We start from the raw sequence: 27,114 nt of genomic DNA, 5'->3' as shown, positions 1-27,114 counted from the left end.
TCTCGGACTTTTGAACCTTATCCCACTTAACCAGGTGAAATTTTTTACCCTCTCCCTTATCATCTCACAAGAAGTATCTTTAAACCTTATCCCACACAGGGAGATTTTCAAGCACCAATTTAATGAGAGTTATGTTGACGCCAGAGAGAGGAGATATCTTCCATTGTGATTATCTCTTCTTAATTATTTCAATAATGGGATTCCATGACAAAGGCATGGCAATGATAGAAGATAGCATCTCACTAGTATATGTTGTCTGAGTATGCATATTTGATCAACTTCATTGCTTGGATTCTTCTTGCAAACCATCTTCTTCAACGTTGTAAGTGGGTTGGATTTGACAGAGACTGGAGGGGATCTTGCAATAGTAGTTGTAACTTGCAGTAGGTAACTTTCTATTATGTGCTTCAGCTCGGTTACAATGTATTTTTTTTAATATATCTAGAGATAAGAAAATTTATTAAAGAGCCGAAACGGCAAGGTTACAAAAGCAAAACAAAAAAGCAACAAAAGAAACAGGGGAGACCTGGAGAAAGGAGAAAAGGGAAGAAAACAGAAAAACTATCGACGCGCTCCAACAAAACAAAATCATCCTGGCCTTAAGGGGCCCAATCCCTACATAAAACCAAAACCCTTGAGAACATGACAACCGCTGAAGAACAGAGGTTCCTAAAACAATATTTATTGCGTTCAGCCCACACCGCCCAAAGAACCACAAAGAAGATACACCGCCACTTTCATTTTCATAACGCACCTCTTGACTCCCCATGCCAGCAGCAAAATAGGTTGTCTAGAGAAGAGGGCATAGACCAAGAGACACCTACTAAGCGCAACACACTCCACAGATCAGAGGAAAAATTGCAGTGAATAAGGAGGTGGTCAACCGATTCTTCCTGATGAAGACAAAGGAGGCGGACATTCAGCAACACATGCCTCTTTTTTTCAAATTATCCACCGTAAGAATGTGGTTCCGAGCGGCGAGCCATCCAAAGGCCGCAAACTTCAGGGGAGGACCATAGGACCACTAGGCTCCTGTGTGGTAGCAGGAAAAAGAATTCACCCGAGAATGAAGTTGATTGTAGAAAGATCTAACTGTGAACGCTCTTGAATTGGATGGCCTCCACCACACGGAGTCCTCCCTTGCAGGATATGGTACCCCTGAGCCTGCAAACACACCAACAAAAGTAAGAATTCCTTAAACTCGTCGTCATAAAGATGTCTTCTAAGAGGAGGGATCCAAGATCCCCCAGAGACATTAGCAACAAAGCAATTAGAGACAACAATGTCGTGATATGGGGTTAAGGCAAATAAATTCGGAAAATCTTTAGCTAAGTTGGAGTTCCCCGACCAAACATCCAACCAAAATCGGATCCTCAAGCCGTTGCGTAGAGAAAATGAGATTCTATCATGGACCAAGGGGAAAAGTTTAGCAATCCCTTTCCATAGAAAGGAGGACCGATACATAAACGAATCCCTAATCCACCAATAAGCAGGAGAAGAACCATATTTGGTTGCTATAATTCTTCCCCAAAGGCTACCAGGCTCCACGCTAAAGCACCAAATCCACTTACCTAGGAGAGCTTTATTCATAATGTGAAGATCTTTGATATTATCACCTCCTTCGTTATAGGGGACACAAACCTCCTTCCATTGAAGAAGATGGAACTTGAAGGATTCAGAGTTCCTCTGCCACAAAAATTTCCACCGCAACTTGTCTATGTTAGAGATCACTGACTTGGCCCATAAGAACAAGGATAAGGAGTAAATAGGCATGTTGGATAAGGAAGCCTTGATCAAAGTAATCCTTCCCCCTAGAGAGAGTGTTCAACATCCAAGAAGATAGTTTTTTTTTTTCGTTTTTTTTTTCTTCCAAAATCTTGTCCCAAAGAAATAGTGAAGGCTTACCAGCGTAGAGAGGCAGACCAAGGTACAGAGTAGGGAGGGTACCAACTTTACAACCTAGGATATTACCAAGAGAATTATACACCTCAGATTTAGACATTAATCTCAAATCCCGATACCACTTGGAACCAGCAAAGGGTCATACTAAGGAGGGTGATCTTCAAATCATTTGCATCACAAAAGAGGAGAGTATCATCAGCAAACTGCAAATGATTAATACAAGTTGGGAAGTTAGGAATGGAGAAACCTCTAAATAAGTTCATATCCTGCCCCCGAGAAAGCATACCGCTCAAGGCTTCAGAGGCTAAAACAAAGAGGAATTGAGATAAAGGATCTCCCTGACGAAGGCCCCTGGAAGCACGAAATAACCAAATGGAGAGTCATTGATCAAAAGTGAGTATTTGGGGGTGGATATGCATATGCGCATCCAGGATCGCCATTTGAAACCAAAAGCCCATTCTTTCCAATATATAATCCAGAAATGACCAATCGACATGGTTGGAAGCTTTTTGGATGCCAAGTTTATAGATAATTCCTTTTCTTTTCTCCCTGACACAAGAATCAAGACATTCATTAGCAATGAGGGCACAACCAAGGATCTGACAATCCTCCACAAAGGCAAAGTGGAAGGGAGACACAATTCTAGATATGACCATTTTAAGTCTCTAAGCTAATACTTAAACAGAATTTTGTAAGGGCTACCAAGTAAGCTGATCGAACGAAAGTCAGACAACTCCTGAGCACCTTCAAGCTTCGGATCAACGCTATGAAAGTACTACTCAGCTCAGTTGAGAACCTAAATTCAACAAAGAATTCCTAGACAAAAGAAAAAAGGTCGTGTTTAATGATGTCCCAAAACGATTAAAAGAAAGCCAGGGGGAATTCACCAGGTCTTGGGGCTTTGTCTCTCCCCCGATCCCAAACGACTAGCTTAAGCTCTTCTAGATCAACATCCCTTTAAAGGAGATTAGCTTCCTCCTCCGATAAGGAGCGGAAAGGCAGACCATCCAACCTTGGATGATCAACAGGGTCAACGGTTAGCAATTCATAAAAGAATTTCAGTATAGAATTGCAAATAGTTGCTTTCTCAGTAACCACAATGTTATTAATAGACAGAGAAGCAATAGCATTAGCTCGCGCTCAAGCATTAACAAATTTGTGAAATAATTTGGTATTACGATCACCCTCCTTTAGCCATAGGGCCCTAGAGCATTGCCTCCATTTGATCTCCTCTTCCTTTAGCCTACTACAGTAATCATAGGATAATTGGAGTCGTAGGGCCATCTCTTCCTCAGAGAGAAGTTGGGCCTCTTCCTTAATGTCCAAAGCTTGGATATCAGCCAGCAGAGCTGTGATCTCAACTTCTCTCTTGCCGAAGATAACTTTATGCTAGGACCTGAGCTTCATCTTCACAAATTGCAATTTTTTCATCAAGATAAAACCTGGTTTTCCTTCACAATCACAAGAGTTCCACCAGTCATAAATCATATCTTGGAAGCCCTTCAAATCCATCCAGGCTAATTTAAACCTGAAGGGTTTGGGACCCCAATTCAACTCTTCAGCTTCCAAAAGAATGGGGCAATGATCAGAGACAGGTTTGGGCAAACTTGTTTGTCTCGCAAAAGAGAAATGAGTGACCCAGTCATGGGATAACAAAAATCTATCAAGAAGAGACATGGAAGGGGGATTTCTGAGATTATACTAGGTAAACTTCACTCCTCCCATAGGGATGTCCATCATCCCATGTCTGGCCACCCAGTTTGAAAATTGTCTCGTGGAAGAATTGATGGACAACCCCTTAGATCGCTCAAAGGAAAAGCAAACAACATTAAAATCTCGTCTGACCACCCATGGAAGATTCCATCTGTTGATAATAGAGGAGAGCTCAAGCCAAAAAGATGGATAAGACAAAGGATTTGTAGGGCCATAAATCCCCGAAAGCCCAAACCAACTTCCATAAACACAATATTAATAGAAAAAAGACCAATCCAACTGTCTTCAACCGATCTATCAGAGGTATCCAGCATAACCAAGATACCTCCAGTAGAGCCGGTTGCATCAAGGACCAACCAATCCTTACCTCTACGGCGCCAAAGAGAATTAACAAGACCTCCGTCCATAGCTTCGAGCTTCGTTTCTTGCAAAAAAAATCACTTTGGCTTTAGATCTATTACACATATCCTTAACCTGGGATCGCTTATGGGGGCATCCTAGCCCTCTAACATTCCAAGAAAGAATTTTCATTGCAAAACTTTTGTCTTCCCCCTCCCTCTTCTATTTTCTTTCGATATGGCTTCCAAGAGGCCTGGCGGCACGGCCCTTAAGTAAAGGAGTTACATGTTACGTTGGCCTAGACGTGACGGATCTACAACAGGAATGCCATTTATTGTAGTACTGAGACCTCTTTCCGCAATTAACTTGAAGAGCACAATGAAATCTTCGTTAGTATTCCCAAACACCACTCCCATGAGCCTGCCCACGTGATCCATTGTTTCAGGAACCCACCTTTCTTCTTAATGGCTTCTCCTAAACATCCTTTGGAATGTTCAGGGAAGGTAGTTCCTCCTAATACTTCTGGTGTTACCTTAAGAAGAGATTGAGATAATCGGTTAGATATCTAACACATCCTCAAATCCCTCTGGAAGGAAAGTAAGGTCCGTCTCTTCCCGGAGATCATGCTGGTCAGAAATCGGGATCATGGCTAGGGGACAGACCACATCTGGAGAAGAATGGGCAACACGAAAGAACTCGTTAAGGTTAGAAGAAGAGAAAATCGAGGAAGACGGGAGTAAGAAATGGTTCCCGCACTAATACACTATGAGAGTGTGAAATTTAGATGTGTAACTGGGGATTCTCATGGTCTTCCAAGTGTGGCAAAATCAAGAAAGAGGGTGGAGATGAGGGTTGAGGAAGGACAACCACATCTTCGTTATTATTGCAGTGAGAGTGATGGGAATAAGCGCTTCTTGAAAAGAAGATTGTTAACATTCTCACTGCCAGTGTGAGTCCAGTCCGGATGCGTAAGGATGGAAGGGATCTAATCTGAAGATTTTAAGATTAGGTCGAGTGGGCATGTCTCACAAGTCTTGGAAGCGCCCGAGGATTCTGGAAAAGTCAGTTGTCTCGCATCGGTGAAATCTCGAGTATCTAGCGAGGTGGCACCTTGGGGGAAGGGAGGGATGGGTGTCTCTGAGTCTTGATGAGACAAAATCGGCGAGGGCATCGCAGCGACCTGACACATAGCCATACTCATCCTCGATCCCAGGGAGGCATGAGGGAATGAGTTGTCGTATTGGGGATATGGCATCCACTCATCTAATATCTCGCGAGAGAAGGGTGGGTTTCACGAGGACTCACTTTGTCTCATAAAGACGGGCGGCTGCAAATCTATCAACAAAAGATCAGGCATATATACCGAGCCTTCTAGGTTGTTCTCAAAGGTCTTCTCAATCGACGCGAGAGAGGGAAGAGGCGTGTGTATAGTTGAACTCAGGTGATTTTGGGACACGTGTTGCGAAGCCAGAGCCACGTGCCCTTCAGAACGATGACACGAGTGGAATGCTTGGGGCATCCAATCTTCTTGGTTCTGTAGTCCACAGACTACCGCATCCAGAATACCGTCTTCCTTGTCAGGCTCTAGTGACAATTGCGTACCCTTGCCGTCGGTATCTTCAGAGGTCAGAGGGGAATCTTCACAAAAAATAGAGATATCGAAGGAAAGCTGCCCCACCTTAACCCTCACAGAAGAAGGAATCTCTGTCGACTTCCTAGTTCGAATCTGCATCTTAGCCGCTCGGAGATCTGACCAACTCTTAGTGGTTTGGTGAATTTCCATCACCTCACCTACATAAGAACCCAATAAAAGAAAAAAAAAAAAATTTAAAAATCTTTAAATTAGATTTCTAAAGGGATATTGGACAAGGAAACACAAACAACTTCACTACCAAACCGTGACCAGGACTCCCATTTACAGAGATCTTTCACCGGCCCAACCCTATGTCCAGAGCCAATGAAGATAATGCTATCGATGTTAGTGAGGGGTCTAAAAGAGGCCCAAACCTCTAATGGAGATAAGAAACTGAGGAAGACATCACCCGACGATAACTCACCGAAAAAGTGAAACCAAGCGGATAGGTCATGGAGGGAGGAACCTGGGTGGAGTGATACGATGATCGACCACTGCAGATTTTCTTTAGCTTTAATCATAATTTCTATCGAAACAAAAATTGTAGGGATAACACCCTCCTCCCGGGGTAAAATCGAGATGGGAGGGGACTCCTGGAGGAGGTAGATAGAGTTGTGGCAAGAGGAATAGGAGCGGGGGGTAGAGGGAAGAAAAGAGGGGGTGGCCGGGGTGAAAGGAGCCAGCAAGGGGGATGGAGGAAGTGGCGAGGGTTGATTAGAAATGGAAATAGGGATGAAAGAGGACAAAGGTCCTTCCTTACCTTTTGGAGGAACAACGGATCCCTGGAAAGCCTCTTTGAAGGACAAAGGAGTTGTCGGAGAGGGGACTCTCAACGCCGACGATGCCGGAGGCTCAGAAAAAAGGAGCGGAGGAGAGGCAACGCCGGGTCCGGCCTTGGAGGAGAGGCAAGCCTCCTCTCTACATTCACCCGGGCAAGCCCAAAGTGAGCAATGTTAACATGGATTTCTTTCCATAAAACCTTGAGCCAGCAAGACCTTCCACCGCCATTTTGGACTCCTCATCAGTATTGTATCACACAAAAGCAATCCACAAATAACTTAGGAGCCCCTTTCTTGCAGGATAACCATCTCACGGACATCTCCAAACTTCTCAAAAACTCTTCTAAATTGGATCTCCATCCATTCTTCTGGGAAGTTATCATCATACACTATTGGGAGGTGATGAAGGATACTACGGTTAGGAGGATGTTGTCCAAACGAACAACCTTTTTTGAATGAGAGACCTTCACCCACTCGAAGACCCTGTCATGAGATGAGGGTGGACCTTGGGTTAGAGGTTGTTTGGAGGTTGTAGCTTCTTTTCTACCTGTAATGGAAACAAAATCTTTTACAAAGTCGCCATCAAGACAGAGTTTTGCCTGGCAGAGGCACGACATCCATGGGAGGCTCTTCTTCCACGGTTGGGGGACGGTTGCCATGAGGGAGATCGATCGTGCCCTTTACCTCTGTGAGATTCTCGCTCACTAACTGAGGATGATCTTCTCCTCGAGTATCTCAAACGACGATCCTAAGAACCAGTCGAGGCATCTATTTCTCTAGTCATTGTTGTCGTGGATTGTGGCTGCTGATTCTCCTTCATCATGCCGTCGATCCTTGTTTCGCTCCTCTTTCTTCTTCGAAAAAGAAAATTAGCTCGGTTACAATGTAGTGCAGTATGATGCCCATATTTCTGACAACATTCAGTGCCAATTTTTTTGCATGAACGGATCCTCGTCTCCTTTCGTATGTCAGCTTCCTGGAGTTTCCCATTCCCAATTATGTCACATTCATTGGAGAGGTTGGCCTTGGTGATGAGCTTTGCACAGTATGCAAATTTTAATTATCTCTAACTTGGATTTCTAGAGCTAAACTGCTCTGAATAATTTTGGAAGTGAGAGCAAATCAATCATGCGGCAATATGACTGGTCCTTTCAAGCCGTTTTCCTTGTAAGCAATGCAATGTTTCGGTCTGAAGATGGTTCTATCGTATGGTGATTTGTGTTGTCACTGATTTAGCGGAACCCAAGGGAAGTATATCTCCAGACCCTTGTTCTAAACTTGCTTTAGATAAGTTGATGCCCAATACATGACACAAATGGATACCAGATGAGTGGGTCACTGATGTGGTCTGATCAACCTACACCTGATACTCAAATGGAAAAGCACACATCAGATGGGTACGGAGGGAGATGGTACTGAATTCCAAAACACCAATTGGAGATGCAATGCATCGGTTGACTTGCCTTCAAGCATTGAAATCACTGTACTCTATCAGGAAGTTCACTAGCAATTCCAATTGCTACTTTTCTCCTATGGTTTTATTTTGACCACCCATCTTACTGTGGCCCGCCTCTTCTGTATCCTGAAGGTTCCCAGCATGGACAAGAGGGTGATTGCTGTTGCTAAGTTGGGCTACAAGAAGTGTCATAATGAAATTGGCAGGGAATACTCTTTAACTCATCTTCATCTGGGGGATACAGTGATTGTCGGCTGCAAGAATATGATAGATGCAATCAACATGGTATTTCATGCAAACTGAGATAGTGTTATTTGCTTCCCTGTATTTGTGTATTACTATAAATATCTGTATAATTAATGAAGAAGAATGTTCAGATAGAATCTTTGATTGAATTGAGATGTAATTGAAGATTGAATCGTCTCTATAACCCAATACTTCTAAATCATTTTAGAAGAAATCAATGAGAAAATTTTAGGAAACCAGAACTGAGAACTAATCACATGCAGGCAAAGCTACTGCTTGTGGTACCGTACCATCTTTCCCATGAACACGCCACTTGTTCAGGGCATCAGAACCATGAAAATTTTAGGCCCCACCATGATGATTATCCATTTAAAAAAAATCAGGCTGATCGACACATTACGTGGCCTAACACTGCAAGTTGAGTCTGACCATCGGTTGTCTAGAATAGGTTTGTCTCCTTTCCTTCTCTTAATTATAGTTGAAGTTTTCTCTAGAATGCTTTCAAAGGGGCAACAAGAAGGTATTATCAGCGGTTTCAAGGTGAAAGGTATGACAATCCCAATATCTCATATTCAGTTTGCCGATGTCATGTTAATATTTAGTGAGGCAGAAGAAGAAAAAATCAGCAATCTGCGTTCAATTATTTTATGCTTTGAGGCAGTCTCGGTTCTTAAAGTTAATCTGGCAAAGTCAAAGATTCTTGGGGTCAACATGGAGGACGAAGAAACTGAAAGTTTTGCCCATCTGTTTCAATGTCCAAAGGGAAAGTTGCCCTCTTCATTCATTGGTCTCCCTTTATGTATTGGCAAGCCCCTAAAGCGCTCTTGGGGCAATGTTATAGAAAGATTTGGGAAGTACCTTGCCACATGGAAGTGCAGATATTTATCTTTGAGAGGTCGGCTCATGTTGATAAAATCAGCTGTCTAACCTTCCTTTGTATTTCATGTCATTACATAAATGTCCGGCTTCGGTTTTGGCAATATTAGAAAGACTAAGAAGGAACTTTTTGTGCCACGGCGAGGAGGCTAAGAAAATACATTTGATCGAATGAAAGGAAGTGTGTAAACAAATCCAAGAAGGGGGTGCAGGGGTGAGAGATTTAAAAACCATGAATATGGCTCTTCTAGGCAAATGGACGTGGAGGTTGGGAACAGAAGACTGGTCGTTATGGAACTCGCTTATCAAAACCAAATATGGGAGATCAGAGGGAGGATGGTGGACCAAAGACTCTTCGGCATACAAAGCTTCGGCTATTTGGAGAGGGATCCTATCTTCAAAATGGGAGGTTCTCAAAGGGACCAGCATTGTAATAGGTAAGGGAGACAAAACTCGCTTCTGGGAAGACATCTGGGCGGGGGAATTCTCCCTTGAAGGATGACTTTGCAAGCATATACAGTCTTGCGCCGAGCCGATCTATTCCGGTGGCTGATTGCTATTCATGACTAGGGAAAAACGGTGTTTGGAACATCAATTGCAGAAGAGATTTACAAGATTAGGAAATCGATGAACTTGTGGCTCTTCTCAATTGTATCTCCAGCTATCATCTTGAAAATAAGTTAGAAGACAAGCTCATTTGGAGGTGTGGCCGTTCTAAACTATTTTCGGTCAAATCTCTCTGTTCTTCCATAGCTTCAAACTTTTCAAGGGAGGACAACTATATGACAGGAAAAGTCTGGAAATTCAAAGTTCCCCCAAAGATATTGGTTTTCGGTTGGTTACTTGGGAAGAAGAAAGTTCTGACCGTTGACAACTTAAGGAAGAGGGGCATGATAATTACCAACATTTGTCTCTGCTGCATGGCTGATGAGGAATCGGTGGATCACCTTTTCGTTCACTGTTCATTCATTTTTCAAGTGTGGTCGGCTATTCTCAGCTCTTTCAATATAGTGTGGTGTCTCCCCTCCTCTTCCGATGGTCTGATTAAAGCTTGGCTTGAGCCAAAATTAGGGAAACAAAGAACGATACCGTGGAGAATGTCTGCTGGCAGTCTGGTGGTTGGTTTGGGAAGAAAGAAATGGGAGATGCTTTTCAGGGATCTCTAAATCTTCGGGTTCAACAATCATGAGAGTCCAGCATTTTTTAGCAGATTGGGGACTCGTTATTCCCAATATTTAGGCTGTATTATGTTTTTGCTTTGGAGGTTGCTTCTCTCGCTATCTCAGTGGGGAGATCCCTCTCTCTTGTATTTTGCTCTTATCAATATAACAGCTGTCTGATAGAAGCAATTATTATCACTGCTGGGCCATTCCATCTCTCAACTTATTTGTAATATCCACCTAAAGATTGCTAACGGTTCGAAGACTATCCACACGCCCACATTCGTGGAGATTGAGAAGAGGGAGATGCTTTCTTAAAAAAGTGGATCCTTGCTTGCAAGATCTGATTTAACAAATTCTACAGTTACTAAAACTACTAAAACCCATTTTAATTGAGTTCCACTAATCCGGGGGGGGGGGGGGGATGATAGGGCCATCACATTCATGCTTCTTTCTTTTCTTAAGTCACTGGCGTCCCTGCAAACTGTGCCAATATGCATTCTGTTTGTCGATGTGCCCCGAATAAGGTGGGTTCTACCATGAAGATCCTCTCCTTGTATGCTGTATCATACACATGTTTTACTCCTTTTTCAGATCAAAACCACATCCAACTCAAGCGTACCACTAGTGCATTGGCTTTTCGACTTTTGATTTATTGGTTATTCCACTCTTATTGCAACGTTTGACCATAACAAAACACGAGTGTGGCTATTTGATGAGTGGATGGTGCTGATTTTTTCCGAAAATGTTCCTCAAAGGGGGGCTGATCTATTGAACGGGTTGGAATGTCCTTTACACACTAGTTATTTGTTAGGCGGACCATAAACTATGGTCCAACCGGTCAGACTTGAGACCTCACACACATTTATTCTTTCACAAATATAGTTGCAACATGCATGCTGGATCACGCCTCAATACGAACTCCCCGATCCAATGTATTGTTCGTTCTTTTTTTCTTTTTTCTTTTTTCTTTTTTGTTGTTGTTTCCAGGTGACGGTGTGCTGGCTCAGCATCTCTTCTTAACCCTTTATTCATGCCGAAAAATCATGAGGATGGGATCATATCATCAAGGATACTTCTTGGGGAATGGGCCATCCCAACAGACCAACGATATGTATCCACTGAACCACAACGCCCCACGTGTTACTTCTAACTGAAAAAAACGGTAGCATGTATAACCTCAGGTGGATGATCCCCTTTTATGGTGTTAGACGATATTCACGTGCCAAACCTTACAAAGGAACACTGCATACTGTATTTAAAATAAATAAATAACTTTTGATAGACTTATTTTGTCTCTCGGAGAAATGCAAGCACGGTGTAACCACAACAAGGTACAACATGCTGTCATATTATAAATACTCAACAGGAAATGATGGGTTGATGCTCCACTACTAAAAAAGGTAGGAGTGTCCAAAAACACAACCTATAATTATATCAAAACCCAACCTTGTGCTGTTTACCCCCATCTCACCTCATGTTGCCCCCACACCAATCTCTTTAGCACCCTTCCGATCTTCATCCAAGCAATTATCACCATCCAGCAGTGGCGTTGCCTCTTCCTTCTTCTCAGCCGGGATCATGTCTTTCGAGCTCAGGAAGCTTGGCTGGTTAGTCGAAGACAGCAACCTTGCCCACATCCTGTCTGTTATCACTACCATGTTCTGTGTCTCTGTCACCCTCTGCACATCCACCCACAGTTGAAAATTTATCGACATCTCATTAAAATAAAAAAATAAAAATTCAAATCAGAGGCATTTGATTATTGAAATTTTAATGTAATGAATCATACTAACAATCTACACTGAAAAATCTGTTTGCCACTTCATCTCCATCAATATGGACAGCCCCAACAGTCCAATCAATAGCATGCTTTTGGCTACAAAGCATGTCTGCTGATTGGCAGATAAGATCATTTGGTCACAATGGCCCAACCAAAAAGATTGGTTGTGCCCATGAGGCTGAATGGATGGCAGAGATGGTTTATACAGTCACATATGGGTCTGGTCAGCACAGATACGTTGTCTTTTTCTCATCTTCTGTTTTTTTTTTTTTTTTTCCATAAACTATAACAGATTCCTTTTTTGTAAAGTCAAAAACAGTTTAGGCAGACATGAAACAGGTTGTAGTAGGTGGCAAAGCGGACAACTTTTTCTAAGACAGAGATTCCCACTTCAATGAATGAATAGACAGAAAATAGGATGACAAGGCATCATAAAGTAAAAGCAAGTTGCCATCATATTGACTTCTAAGAAAAGACGATGAGAACTTTGAATATGGACGATCTTTTATAGAAAATTGAATCTACTTGAACAAAGGCTAAGAAAGGCCACAGAAAATATATGGGGTTGGGGTCTGAAGCCCTAAAACCAAAAACTAGGAATCATTTGGATCTCAGATCTGAGATGTTTACTTTTTTCATGGAAACTTCCCAAGGCCTATTAACCTATGACGAATTGATGGAAGAGACTGAATTTTCAGAATGGGCCAAGTGCAGCATAAATGACAGAACTGCCCCCAAGACGTTATTCTAGGTTAGTTGAGGGTAATTTCCATCAACTTTGTTGGGAAACGAGTATATATGGAAATTTATGACAAGCACATGTACACCCAAGGCACATTGATGCTCCTGGTGTGCCCTAGGCACACATGAAACCTGGATGGTCAGATTATCAATCTGGAACCATCCATATTTGCTACATTTTTTATGGGCCACCATGAAAACTCGTACTGATCCAAGGATGCTAAATCGCATCAGCATGAATGTTTTATGACCCATGAAAAGTGGGACAGGCCTAATGGATGGTCCAAAATTGATGATTTGAGCATCCATGTGTCTAAAAGCGCACACATTAAGAGCACCAATGCACTCAGTGTCTACTTTAAGCTGGCCCAATGGAAATTTACCATTTTTGCCAGAACAAGCAGTAACTCCCCCTAAACAGCATTGAAACAGTATAACATTTGAGAGCTCTTATATGGTGCTGAAAATCCAAACAGGTGGCATGGTGTCATTTACTAACCAGCACCACTATTATCTATGGAGGGAGCAGCTATTGGTGACTCTTGGTTCCAACTATTAAAATAGTAGCATGCCTGAAAATAAAAAGAAAAAAGAAAGGAAAACTGCGCTTTGCTAAGCCCGCATGTCTGTTCATGGCAGCTCATGTACATGCCACACATGTGCCAGCATGGCAAACAGGAAAGAGATCCAATCCATCCATCCCACGGGAACCACTCTGCAGATGTGGTCGCCCAAAAATCAGGTCACTCCACTGGTCAGGTGGGTCACTGTTTACAAAAAGAATGCATGGCTGTGAATATCTTCCACGGGAACCACTCAAGTTTTCTAACCTCTCCACTTTCTAATATCAAGGGTGACCAGATTTGTTTTTGGGGAACTACATATACAGGGTAGTACCCACCTGTGGATTACGTGGATTTTGCATGTGCCCCGCTGGCGCATGTGGTGGTGTGTACATGAGTTGCACTGTCCACATGTGTGGGCTTAGCAAAGCTCAAGAAAACATATCAGTTAAGGAACTTACATGGAAGGGTATGTAGGAATGTCTGCCATTAACAGGTCCAACGGTAAAGCCAGTGTATCCTGCCATTGCTCCATGAACAGCACTTTGTGCAAGAAGTGTGCAGTATACATTGTCAGATGCATTGCTTGGAATAGCTCGAATCATGTACGTAGGATCTACAATGCCAGCAGTTCAGTTAGATCAGATTATTTATCCAAATTTCCATTCAGTTCCACAAAGGAGAGAAAGGAAACCACTGCAACAGACCTATATATTTGAGATTTATAACCATCTTGTGTGTTCTGGCGAAATGATCCTGCACATATACCAGAAGAGGCCAGTGAATTTATCTGACAGAAAAGCATCAAACTCAGTTTCACTAAAAGACTCACGATCCAAATGTCCATGACACTCACAATATAGAGGAACAATCAAGTTCTAGCATATACACATGATTAAATGATGCGTTTACAACAACAACAACAACAACAGGATGGCTTCAGCCATCTTCTTGGGAGGGTTTAGACCCACGAGCAGGTCCCTAGTTGAGCAGTTGGTGGGCCCCACCTGTGGACAATGGATCTTCGGGGGATCGACTCATGCTTCCACGGGTGCCTTTTTTGAAGGGCTTTGCGCTGCGATTAAAAGAGTTCTATGTTTGACCAGAGTCACCACTAGCCAATTACTTTGCCCCTATAGTCAACTAGAGACCCTACAGAAACGTTAGGAGAGGATCCAGATATTTTCAACCCTAAGATGATTCCTTAATTTGTATCGAAGATTCAAGGAAAGGGACCACGATTACAAAGGGGGGAGGTGTTAGGCATTCACTCTGCCCGTACTGTCATATGGTCTCTACTTCACAAGATCTAACTATTCTTGAGGGTTAGGGATTGGTTCTCGTGCGTAAATGATGCAAATGTGTGTGGAACGTTGTGTTGAAGACAAAGCTCATGACAGGCTTGAATTCGAATCAGATAAATCTGCCCTAATTCCTCCAGTGGCCAAAGCAACCACTCAATGCAAATTTCTGATGGGCAGGATCCGATGAAGTCGGCAAGCCACAGAGCATACGTTTATACTGACTGGGTGCAAGATGCAATGTAATGCAGAAATAATGACTCTTGATGGGCAGGGAGGTTGAAAAGTGAGTGAGTGTTGCACAATGCTAATGCTAAGATAAGATGAAGCTTGATTGAAGATTCACTGGTTGGGTGGATAGTAGTGTGGCAAAGATTGGATTGAGTGGCTTGGATTGAACCTAGTTGGCTCAAGAGGCTAGGGTTGGGACTGGGCTAGATCGGACCATGGCTAGACTCTTTCCTCTCGTTGGTGGAGGAATGGGATGGCTAGGCTAAGGAGGCTTGAGAGGTGACTTGAGTGGGTGAGGATGCTTAAGGGTTTTTGAACGAGAGAGGATGCTTTGGTGATGATTGAAATGTGAAGGGAATGGAGGTACCTCCCAGCCTGGTTTTTCTTATAATTCTTGCAAAGCTTGAGGTTGGAAAGGGCTTGGATGGCTGGGATTTGAGATTGCCATGTGGCAAAATCTCATGGGTTGGATTGGATGGCATGGGGCGTAATTTTAGTACAAGGGAGGGGTATCAGAGTAAATTTGCATTGTTGTAGGTGAGTTCTCCCACATGTGTGGGGAGCTCTAAGTGAAGTTGCTTTTGTTGTCCCCTGTTGTACTCCGATTGGGCTTTGGATATGGGCTTGAACTAAAGTGGACCTTGGGCCTAGTTTGACAGGGTGAGTTGATTGGGTAGGCTGACTAGGTTAGCGAGTCAGGTGGGTTGACTCAATGAGTTGACTAGGTTTTTCCTGAAGTTAGGTTTCTATCGGGTTTGTCTAACTAAGTCGACTAAGTTTATGGTTGGTTCCTAGGGTTTGGATTACCCTAAGGTTTGGATTAGGGTTTAGGATTTGGATTATGGTCTAGGTTCTGTCCAATCTTGATCAACTTATCAGCCCGGGGTGAGGTGTCTATACCACCATGTGCTCACCACTTGATCATTGTTTGATTGCTGACTATACACCCATAGTTTGCAAACCAGGTGGGGAGAACATGCAGCATGTGCCTCATGCATCCCCATGCCTCTACAATATAGCTAAAACCCAGCATGAGATGCACACTTGGCATTTTTGCAGGGAAAAAGTTGGATTCAGAATCTGTACCTTAATCTTCTGAGATATCCATAGCCCAACATCGAGAAGTAGCTTGTTTCCTGAAGCATCTCGCTGGCTCATTTCCCGCATGCTTTCAGCGATAAGATCCTGCCCTGCACCTTCAGCTAAAACAATAACCATGTGCCCGTTCTCCTTAAGTCGTCTCTCAATGTATTCAAAAAGTCCACCTTTCCCTTCTAGATAAAAAGGTGACTCTGGAATCAAGCAACAGTCCTAAGAAAACAGTGCAATTTGTTACCACCTAACAAAATAACAAATATTCAAAACCCGCATCACAAGATTCTTTATTTTTCAGTTGTAGGATTTGAAAGGAAAAATGGTACAAGCTGAGGTAATCCAGGATGACAAGCAAAGAGGCATACCACATCTCGGCTGGCAAGAGTAGCGTACATTGCAATGAAACCTGCAACAGCACATCACATTACACTATAGGTAAAAGCTAGCCCCGGAAACAAGAGTGATAAAACCAGATCGATTTTTATTTTTTTTGAAAGATAAAAGATCGATATAGGTGACTGACTTTGTAAAGCATAGGATTTCAACTACCCAATTCCATTAGCTGTCAACAAACATGCAATACTTAAAAACTGCTCCCTTCTCATCGCTGACCTTTATGGACTTAGGGTTGCATGAATGGTGCACTGCTTCCAATGTTTTCCACAAACTTGCAGTTAGTTTCTGACCTTGCTGATGGATTGATAAGAAAAATGAGTACAACGTACCTTCGGTGATGGAAACAAACAACATGAGGCATCGAACATGACAGTGCATGGAAAACACAAACTGTCCATGAAGAGGTGTATATAAAAAAAACTCCATTACCCTTACCCTAAGTTATATATATGATCCCAAAAACATATTGACCTAAATCTCTCCCTTCTTTTGATTCTCTTGAGTTCATTTATTTCTTATTTAATACATCTTATTCTTACTACAGATCCCCCAAGAAATTACGATCCTAATAAAGATCTCGTCTAGCAGATATGTCATAATAGAAAACTATGAATAACTTAACATTCCATTAAATATCTCTAAAGACACAAGTCTCTCGAAATGGAAAACTAATAATGACTTGATGATACATAAGACTGCCTATGCTTGGAAGCCATTACTAAAGACAACCAAAGAGACCTAATCTTTTAGGCTAGTAAAATCCCTCAAAATCATTACTAAATAAAAACTGAAGGGTCAACCTACAACCACACATAGGAACCATCTCTTTAAAAAGTCTAAACAAAATACCACATGTGGGACCACCCACCAAACAGCGGTATGACCCACAAATTGAATTTTTGGGACCCACATCATCATCGAAAGCTTCTGGTGATAATTCATGCTTGCATTACATATAGGCATCAATACCATTGATCTGGACCATTCATTCAGTCCTACTCACTTTCATAGTCCACTTTTAGGAAATCAAACCAACCGATGACACTAACCATCACCATTTTCCAACCCCATGGATTAGATGGTTACGATTGTTCGACCAAAGTGATTCATTAGAACCATAAGAGCCAAGGTGATGAATGCAGCTGAATGATTAACAGTGAGAATTGGACAGTTTCTGTAAATGATCTCAGTCATCAGTTTTTTTCATGCTATTTGATCAAATGTTAGGATCATCCCAGTTGGACCTACACCCCAGCCTTGTTGGTAGAAAAAAATAAATATATTACTTAAATATTAGTATGTAAGATGTAAATACATGCACGCGTGCGCACAAGTCGGTTTTGTCCATATCAATAGAGTTATTTAAATGAATTTTATTTTTATTTTTTTTGTAGAAAATGAAGCTACCTTGTGGCGTAGATAACTGCGAGGAATTAAAATTAAAAAATAAAAATAAAAATGGGAGATCTTTAGATATTAATAATCAAAAGAAAATCCTAATTTTCAAGCTGAACAGTCCAAAAGCTAAAGACACTCCCAATTGCTGTTTCAAAAACACTTTGAGCAGCTTAGAATCTTTCTGAGTTTTAAGCTCATCTCATCAGGTGACATTTGCCAACTGAAATGAGAAAACAATCCACAAGCGTCTAAGAAGTATAGGAAAAGTATTACAGATACATGTACAGCTTTACCTACAAAATAAATACAGTTAGGACAATCTATTAGATACAATACATATTCCTAAATCTACTTAATTGTATCTTTTCAGTAGGTAAAGCTGTACATGAAGCTGTAATACTTATCCTATACTCTTAACAAGAACATTAAGACCGAAATGCAAAATCAATGACGAAATCCTTTGCTAAGAGAGAATAGTTTCTTCAAAATCTATCTCCAACCCTCTGCATGAGAATTTATAACTATCAAGAATAGACACGTACCACTGTAGCGACCCATTAGCTTCACAAAACCCAAACCATTCTCAACACTTTCAGCTTCAACATGTGCTGCATTAATGGCCCGTTGAGCCTCTTCCACGGCCGTGTCAAAACCAAAGGACTTGTCAATTACCTGAATCAACAAGAGATGTTGACCATCATGAAATGGTTGTGACAACTGATTGGTAACAACACAAGTGATCACAAGAGAGTAAATGAAACCCAAACAAGTTGTGCAGATACAGGTAAGACAAATACCGCAATGTCATTATCAATAGTCTTAGGGATTCCAGCAACTGCAACTTTGAGACCACGCCTTTGAATTTCCTGAATAACAAAAGATCAGAATGCTGGGAAGAATAAATGCTATTCAGAAAGAAGAAGAAAAAAAAAAGGAAGGAAAGAAGACAAAAGAAAAACACAATTTAACTGCTATCATTTGTGCATTTTAACAAGGGAAACATCATAATTTGCAAAGATATTCAGAGGAGAGGTGACGAATCTCAATGCTTCCCAAATAGGAAGATTGCGACAGATTATTCTGTGTAGCACCTCTCCTCTTTTATCAAATGGTATCAAAATATGGCGATTTTCATTTTCTCAACCAGAATTACCTCAAAAATTACTGATGCCCCTTTTTGGGTTCCATCTCCTCCTATAATGTACACCTGAAAGACAGAAAGTTATAAACCTGAAATCTAAATGCCTGACTTCATGTGGCAGCTGCATAAAAATCTTGCATGAAAAATGAACAGTGATACATACTCGATACTCCTTACCTACTAGTCATGCAATAGTTATAAAAAAAGAGCAGATTATATACACTTGCCATGTATACCTGATTAATGCCCCGGTCCAGAATGCTTTCAACTATCTTTAAGGTGTCATGGCCTCCTCGTGATGTGCCAAGGATGGTACCACCACGTTTGTGGATATCATTGACGACCTTGGGTGTTAAAGGAACAGTATTGCGAGAATAGAAACCCCTGTATCCTCCCTAAAGATGTCATAAGAACAGTATCAATAAATGGCACCATCACAGTATCTTATAGTTCCAAAATCTAAAACCACAAATCCAGTGGATAACACGAATAATGACCACATGTATCAACCTATCATCAGTTATTATACTTTCATGGATCTACCGCAGCAGAACATGCAACAGATTACATTAGTGAGCAAGGTAACAAAAACAGTTGCATACAGTAACGGTAGGGACCATTATGCATTATGGGGGCCATAACGGCCATTATGAAAAAAATGGCCCTTAACAGTCCATAACAGGGCCAATACAGTTAACATGGCCGTAAAAGCCATAACGGTAACGACGGTTGCTGTTATTGAACATTTGAATACCTTGTAAGTGAGCCACTTGCCCATCCTTCAAATCAAGGAATCCATAACGAGTGATTAGTCCAAGAGAAAAGACAGTTTAATGCTCTCATCCAACACTTAAACACATAACAATAATGCCACTGACTGAACAGTTAACCTATTTAAACAATAAAATATGGGGATGCAGCAATTTTTGCAGGGCCAGCATCTTTAGCCCCTGTAACAGTGGCTAATGCAAATGTCCATGTGTACAATGATGCATGTGTCCAATTCAATCACATGCTATTCCATTTGAACTATCTAATATTCTAATGCTTGATATTCATGGCATAACTCTACCTTAAGTTCCTCCAAGAGGAACTGTGGGAGAGAACCAAACAGAAAAGGAAACCCTGACACTAGAAAACGACATAATATCTCACCTCTATTCCAAGGATTTTGGTGACTCCGTACATGTGGTACAAGCCGCATACTATTTCTCTAATCACTGTATTAAGCCCAGGGCATAGCCCACCACATGTTACGATACATGCATGCACTTCATCTGACTCAAAATACACCTGAGAAAATATGAATAACATGTGTCAGTAACGTTTATATGATGTATCAGGGTTTCCAACTGCATGCATGTTGGGATAAACAACACCTTTTGGCGAGGCCCGGCACGTCGAAAGTGTATCCCTCTTGGGCTACTCTTGTGAACAACAATCTATGAAACAAGGAAATGAAAATAAGTAAATTGATTGTAATTGTTAACAGCACAACCTTTTGAAACACCATGTGCATCAAGACTGAAAAAGACAAAAATGTAAATGGATCTACAATCACAGAGAGATAAAAAAGAACCATGAAGTGCCCACCTTTTGAGCAACAGTATCATCCACATTAACGAAGTACTGCCTAGAAGGACAATTATTTTAGTGAATCATTCAAACAGGATCATTGAAAAGATTTATGCAAATTGCTGTTGAAAACGGTGAAAATCACCTCAGAGAGGATGATAAAAATAATTCACTTACTTGACAACTGAATATGCTGGATTGTCTTGCAAAGGATTTGGGTAAGTCTGCCAAAAAAAAAAATATACGTATAATCCTTCAGATAGCATTCCTTCCCCCAAAGAAAAGGAAAATAGAAAATTAGATTCACTCCATGGTTCAAACATCCAAGAAAAGTCCAAAAGGACGATAAAATGGGTAAAAGAGTCCTGTTGAATCACGGTGCTTGCACTCACCCATCTCGGTTTGAAATTTTTTTGACTATATATTGTCTTTTACAAGAGCGAGCATATAACTCTACTAACATCTGTTTGGAATTCTTACATGATCCTATCAAATTGGAAAAATAAAAATAAAAATTGGGGACCTAAATTGCACAAATAGCTGACAAAAGGTAATGGGTTTACTAGTCTACATGAGGTCCACCCTTAATAACCAGAACTCTTCATCCATTGAGCTCTTCGATGGATGGTCAATTTGCTTGATCAATATCAGCATTGATGTTTTCTGTCTTAACCATCAGTTTGCAGGCCAGTTGAGCATACCAGACTACCCAATCTATGAATTTTTGCTTACAGGCCATCCACATGTGAGGCCCACCAGAACAAGCTCCAAGTCTCCTACAACTAAGAGTGGGCCACATAATTTGAGGTAATTGTTGAGTTATTTTGCTTTTCTGACAATAAAATTAAAGATTGGTGAAAAAACTTGCAATACATTATGGAACTGCTCTATTTTTTTCTATAATTGTAGAAGTATCTGACTTTGTAAGCTGACCATAAATGGTTGGAAAAACGAGGCTTTAATGATTATTTTCATGACGGTGATGTGTAAGTGCTCAAATTAAAACAGCAGGAACAGGAATGCAAGCCTCCAAAGAAACAACAGGTTTCTTACAAGAAATCCTGCTCAACTGCTGCAACTTCATGAGACTCCAATGGTCCAGCCACATGATGAATGAAAGATTTGGTGTTTTTAAGTTGAATCACTGCTAAAACTTTGGTCCTTTGCTGATATTCTATGGTTCTAAAGCACATCTCAGGCATCCCTGAAAACATTCCACAGGAAACCCATAAAATACTATAAACAAAGTTTGATGCCTGGGGACAATTCTGCAAGCAAAATCCTGGAAGCCATCAAAGAGGCAGCAGCAAATGAACACAAATCCTCTACGATAGAGAACCTAACCAAATCCCTCTAAACCAGGAATATTATCTGATGCAGGACAATTAACCATTTGCTCTAAAAGCTCGAGCTAATAGAGCATGGTGAATTAATCCCTTTATCTCATAGCCCAGGCTCCACATCCATGGGTTAGGTCATCAGCCGAACCCTCCTCATGGGCACCAAATCCATGGGTTCCGCCCCCTCATGGGCCCCAAATCACATGGGTTCCGTCTCACACGGGCCGCCCACCCCGAGTGTGCCCCAGCATCCCATAGGCCACCCCACTTGAGCCCGGTGTGAAAATACCCCTACATTATTATCAGATAAAAAGGACCTAAAAGAGAGAAAATCCAAATCCATGGGTTCCGCCCCCTCATGGGCCCCAAATCACGTGGGTTCCGTCTCACACGGGCCGCCCACCCCGAGTGTGCCTTAGCATCCCATAGGCCACCCCACTTGAGCCCGGTGTGAAACTACCCCTACATTATTATCAGATTAAAAGGACCTAAAAGAGAGAAAATCCAATGACCGTTGTTCTCCAAACCTCCATTTCACTTATAATACAATAAATAAACCTAATGCCTTCTCTGAGGATGTTTGATAGCAAACCTCGCCAACTTAATCAAGAATCTTTCTCTCTCCTTTGTCTCGTCTCTACCAAATGACGTTTGCATCCAAGCTCATTACAACCGTAATGGACCACCACATAAATGAGTTAACAGCGTTAGTCATTAGATCAACAGTCTTCAATTAAAGGGATCTGTCATAGGAAGACCATGCCATAAGGATCAAGTTGATTAAAGACTATACGGCCCGAGTGAAAGAGGACGAGATAAAGTGGAGACAACGCTCTCGGACCCGCTGGATTAAAGATGTGGACAAGAATACCAAATATTTCCACAGCATCGCTAGTGCTCGGGCGAGAATCAACAAAATCAGCAGCCTTGTGGTTACGGCAATCGCATCGAAGGCAAAGACAGTCTTGCTAAGGAAATAGTTTGATTCTACAAGCTTCTGCTCACAAAGGTGGTTTGGAGATGTCCCAAACTTCAAAATCTTCAATTCAATCGCCTCTCAGCTGAGGAGGCAAAAGCTCTCTTGTTTCCTTGTTTTTGAGGGAAGAGATGAAAATTGCAAGACTCACCAGAAAGCGACAAAGCCCCTACCCCGTATGGCTTCCCATTGGCTTTTTTTTAAAACTCTTTTGGGAGGATGTCAAGGGAGATGTCATGGATTTCATGTCGGAATTTTTCGAAAGGAGCCATTTATCGAGCAATATTAGAGCCTCCTTCATCGCCATCATTCGTAAATCCTCGAGTGTTGATTCCCTAAAGGACTTTAGACCTATTAGTCTCATCGGAGGTCCCTCCAAGATCCTCGCAAAGGTCTTGGCCTCTCGCCTTCGAAATATCATCAGGAAGGTCATCTCTGAAAACCAAAACGCATTCATGCCGGGTCAGCAAATTCTCAATAATGCCTTAATCGCACACGAATGCCTTGACTCTAGATACAAAGGGGGGTCCAAAGGTATTGTTTGTAAGCTGGATCTGGAGAAAGCCTTTGATCATGTAGACTAGGACTTCCTCGCCCATATGCTCGACTAGATTAGGTGTAGAAATAAATGGCCATCATGAATCCGTGAATGCATAAGTTCAGCCAGTTTCTCCGTGCTCCTTAACGACTCTCCCAAGGGTTACTTAAGTTCTAGAGGTCTTCCGCAAGGGGATCCTCTTTCTCCCATCCTCTTTATCATAATAGTGGAAGCCATGGGGAAAATGCTTTCTAAGGGCCAACTGGCCAAGAGAAAGGTCTCTTTTCCTGGTTCGAAGTGGAGGGTATGCTGATGCCCATCTCCCACCTTCAATTTGCCAATGACTCGCTCCTATTCTGCGATGCCTCTACTAACACGATGGGTAAGTTGATAACTATTATCTGCTGCTTTGAAGTAATCTCTGGCCTAAAAGTGAATATTTCAAAAGACAAGCTTTTTGGGTTGTGGATGGAAGTAGAGGAAGTCGCCCTTTTGGCTGACCCTTTTGGATGCGCAGTCGGGGAGCTCCCATCCATGTTCGTGGGCCTTCCTCTTTCTGTGGGAAAGCCACCGAAGCACCTTTGGGACTAGGTAGTTGAGAGATTCGAGAAACAGTTTGCAACATGGAAATGCCTGTATCTCTCTATCGGGGGCCGCATCACGCTTATCAAAGCAACGCTCTCTAACCTCCCGCTATACTTCATGTCCATATTCAAATGCCCAGCTTCAATTCTCTCTAGGAATTGAAAAAATTAGATGAGACTTCTCAAGGCACAAAGCAGAAGTGATAACAATTAACCACTTGCTCTAAAAGCTCGAACTGTTAGAGTATGAAAAATTAATCCCTTTATCTCATAGCCCAAGCTCCACATCTCCTAGATTAGGACCTCGGCCGAACCCCCTTCATGGGCCCCAAATCACAAAGGTCGCCCACCCCGAGTGTCTCCCCACATCCCACGGGCTACCCCACTCGAGCCCAGTGTGAAATGCACATTAATCAACCTTGGTAAAGAGTCTCGAACACGAGACCTCCCTTGTGGGCCCCAAATCACATGGGTTACCCACCCCGAGTGTGCCCCTACATCCCACAGGCGACCCCACTCGAGCCCAGTGTGAAAATGCCCCTACATTAGGAAGATAAGAAAAAATTCCATTTGATGATTTGAAATGATGTTTACAAACCTTATGCGGAGGGAGGTGCAGGTATAAAAGACCTTCAAACCATGAACAAAGCTCTTCTTGGCAAATGGCTTTGGAGATTTGGAGAGGAAGGTGTAGCACAATGGAAAGATGTTATCAAATGCAAGTATAGGTGCTCGGATGGGGGTTGGAGAACATGAGAAACCTCAACCTACAAAGCTTCAGCCTTGTGGAAAGGACTCTCCTCCATCAAACGAGCCTTTATGGAAGGTGTGGGTTTCTCGTTGGGCAATGGAAAGAACATTCGATTTTGGGATGATATTTGGATTGGTTCCTCTCCTTTGGAAGTCGACTTTCCTAGAATTTACCGCTTGACGCCAAACCCATCCATAGAGATCACTGCTTGTTTCTCCTTTATAGGGGAGTCGGTGGTTTGAGAACTCCCTTGTAGAAGGTTCTTTCGCAATGATGAAGTGGCCAAAAACGCAGCACCCGCTCTTGGAGAGAATCCATCGCTGCCATGCAGCTATCTTGGAGCCCGACAAGATGATTTGGAAGGCCCATAAATCTGGAGCTTTCTCTGTTCGCTCTCTATACACTCTCATTCGCACTGAGGGCCACAATGACGCCTTGGGTCACACTAAGTTTCTTCGGCATTACAATGTGCCTCCCAAAATCGCTGCCTTCGGGTGGTCGGTTGGAAGAAAAAAGATCCTAACAATTGACAACCTTCGGAAAAGATCAATGATCCTCCCGAACGTTTGCCTTCTTTGCATGCATGACGAGGAGATGATCGATCACCTTTTCATACACTGCCCTTTCGTGAGCTCTATTTGGTCAGATATTTTGAGATGATTTCAGGTTCTTTGGACCTTCCCACAGACTGGATAAATTCTCTACGCGCTAGTTCATGACGACAAAGAATATGCTTTGGAGGTTGTTTCTTCTAGCAATTTGGTGGGCAGTTTGGGAGGAAAGAAATTCGAGGTGCTCCACAAACGACTCCAAGTCAATGTCGTGAACCCCCCAAAGAGCAAGACTTCTTGTGATTGATTGGACTTCCAGCCTTTCAAGTATCGAGGGCTGTAATTTTCATTTTCTTGGGGTGCAGCTGAGCTGCTGCCTTGGCGTGCCTCTGTCTACTGTCTGTTTTTGCTGTTTTCTTCTCTCTTTTAATAAAAGTTCATCTTTCGGGGGGAAAAAAATAAAATGAACAATGGTCCAACTTCAATACGCAAAATTTCTGACTTTACCCTAGGATCAGCCGATCACATTGCTCCATGGTCCTTCAGGAGTGTGGCCCACCAGATGAAGGGTCCCAATCAGCAGAGACGTCTGTGACGTGTATGGTGTAGATAGTAGGGAGGGAGGGAAAAATACTGGCTTAAGGTGGAGTCTCGCCTGCGTGCTCTAAAAATAAAGGGAAACGAAAATCTTGCTAAACACTTCAAAATTACAATAAACTAACCTAACTATTCATTGAAACTCTCAATCTACGATAAGATCAATCAGGAAACAGAGAGAAAAACTAGAATAGAAATAAATCAAGAATCAAATAAAATAATAAAAAATAATAATAATGATAATAATAATAAACCCTCTATCAATCGCCTCTTTAAATACAAAAGAAAATAACAGAGTTCACTGCCTGTGCCAAAAACTAAAAAGAAAATCAGAAGAAAGCGAACAACATGCAGATCAGAACTATATTGGGACAAGTGCAGAGCATCTTCAACACCATATCCTTATATCCGGGAAGTGAGTCAAGTCATCCGATTATCGAGTCAAATCGATGAGTTCTATAACATTACTCAAAACCTCAACTCGACATAGAACTAAAGAAGGCCATAACTAACTAAAGAACATACAAACAGATCAGGAATATAATCAGCCAATCGAGAGAGAGAGAGAGAGAGAGAGAGAGAGAGAGGAAACATTTGCCGATCGCCGCTCCGAAGCTTACATTTCACTTCAAATCCAAGAATCAACCCAAAAAAGACAAAAGAAATAAAAAGAAAGAGATCGTACAGGCAGATCAGGAATATAATCGGTCAAGTGCGGAACGTCTTCCAGAACATATCCTGCATCTCCGGTGACGATCTTCGGGTGAGATTTCCCAGCAGATCCCATCGCTTTCGAAGATCCGACCTTCAAATCGGCGTTTTTCGCAGGAAACGAAGCCCTAACAGAAGCAGGAGATGCCGCGAGGTCGACGGAGTGGCTGGAAATAGAATCAAAGCGAGGTTTTGGAAGGAGAGAAGAAGGAGAGAGAGATTGCATTCGAGAAAGCGATACCAAGAGAGAAAGAGAGAGTGAGGAATGGCTGGGAAAGGAGGAGAAGTTATAGGAGAGTGTGGAAGGAGAAAATGGGGATTTTCCCTTTTTTGGGCTTTGCGAAAACGGGAGGCGAATTTCGTATTTTGACGGTTTTGATGGAGAGACAGTAAGAAGGCGGGAGGGAGGCTGTGCTCACACTGGCAGAGCGGTGGCGTGGAATATTTCTAAATGCCATTGCTTTTTGCTGAAATTGCTAAATTGACACTCATGTTTTGAGGATTCCATCACCCTCGATAATCGGACGACGTACGAAGGTTCTTTGCTTGGACAGGTGGGGCCGGTGTTTCAATGATCCACACCATCCATCACCGTGAACGAGCGAGGATAAAGATATCCTTGAGATAGAACAGTCCTGAACTTTCCAATAGCAGCTTGATAATAGACGTTTGAGAAGATAAATACAGCAACGGTCCGGAATTCTCGACAACACTATGGATTAGAAAGAGCGCGCAGCA

The 27,114-nt window shown here is 42.2% G+C and overlaps 2 protein-coding genes across 2 annotated transcripts; both read right to left on the bottom strand.

The window, feature by feature from the left end:
• Positions 1–442: 442 nt before the first annotated feature.
• Positions 443–6,595, bottom strand: LOC131249415 (uncharacterized). Its single transcript, XM_058250187.1, has 5 exons — positions 6,567–6,595; positions 6,348–6,505; positions 5,256–5,745; positions 1,094–1,158; positions 443–820 (listed from the first exon to the last, which is right to left on the bottom strand). Exons 1-5 carry the CDS (start codon positions 6,593–6,595, stop codon positions 744–746), a joined length of 819 nt encoding a protein of 272 aa, XP_058106170.1. The 3' UTR covers positions 443–743.
• A 4,741-nt stretch (positions 6,596–11,336) lies between these two features.
• LOC131216911 (ATP-dependent 6-phosphofructokinase 3-like) lies at positions 11,337–26,797 on the bottom strand. Its single transcript, XM_058211522.1, has 14 exons — positions 26,351–26,797; positions 20,506–20,552; positions 20,347–20,386; positions 20,133–20,195; positions 19,909–20,046; positions 18,990–19,148; positions 18,766–18,819; positions 18,410–18,478; positions 18,155–18,284; positions 16,184–16,224; positions 15,810–16,034; positions 13,899–13,947; positions 13,653–13,807; positions 11,337–11,786 (listed from the first exon to the last, which is right to left on the bottom strand). Exons 1-14 carry the CDS (start codon positions 26,600–26,602, stop codon positions 11,580–11,582), a joined length of 1,629 nt encoding a protein of 542 aa, XP_058067505.1. The 5' UTR covers positions 26,603–26,797; the 3' UTR covers positions 11,337–11,579.
• Between the last annotated feature and the right edge of the window lie 317 nt (positions 26,798–27,114).

This window comes from Magnolia sinica, chromosome 1 (genome assembly GCF_029962835.1).
Source record: "Magnolia sinica isolate HGM2019 chromosome 1, MsV1, whole genome shotgun sequence".
NCBI lineage: Eukaryota > Viridiplantae > Streptophyta > Magnoliopsida > Magnoliales > Magnoliaceae > Magnolia > Magnolia sinica.
Note: the sequence above shows the minus strand (reverse complement) of the source record. Positions and strands in the feature narration are given on the sequence as shown.

Excerpts from the sequence above, each read along its gene's own strand:
- LOC131249415 (XM_058250187.1), bottom strand. The coding sequence starts at position 6,595 with ATGGCGGTGGAAGGTCTTGCTGGCTCAAG. Across the intron at positions 1,159-5,255 it reads GTCTTTATGAGACAAAGTGA|GGGTACCATATCCTGCAAGG; the intron begins GTCCTCGTGAAA and ends TTGCAGGCTCAG. Across the intron at positions 821-1,093 it reads CCAATTCAAGAGCGTTCACA|GTGTCTCTTGGTCTATGCCC; the intron begins GTTAGATCTTTC and ends TGCGCTTAGTAG.
- LOC131216911 (XM_058211522.1), bottom strand. The coding sequence starts at position 26,602 with ATGCAATCTCTCTCTCCTTCTTCTCTCCTTCCAAAACCTCGCTTTGAT. Across the intron at positions 18,820-18,989 it reads TGGACCGGGGCATTAATCAG|GTGTACATTATAGGAGGAGA; the intron begins GTATACATGGCA and ends TCTGTCTTTCAG. Across the intron at positions 18,479-18,765 it reads GGGCATCAGTAATTTTTGAG|GAAATTCAAAGGCGTGGTCT; the intron begins GTAATTCTGGTT and ends TTTGTTATTCAG.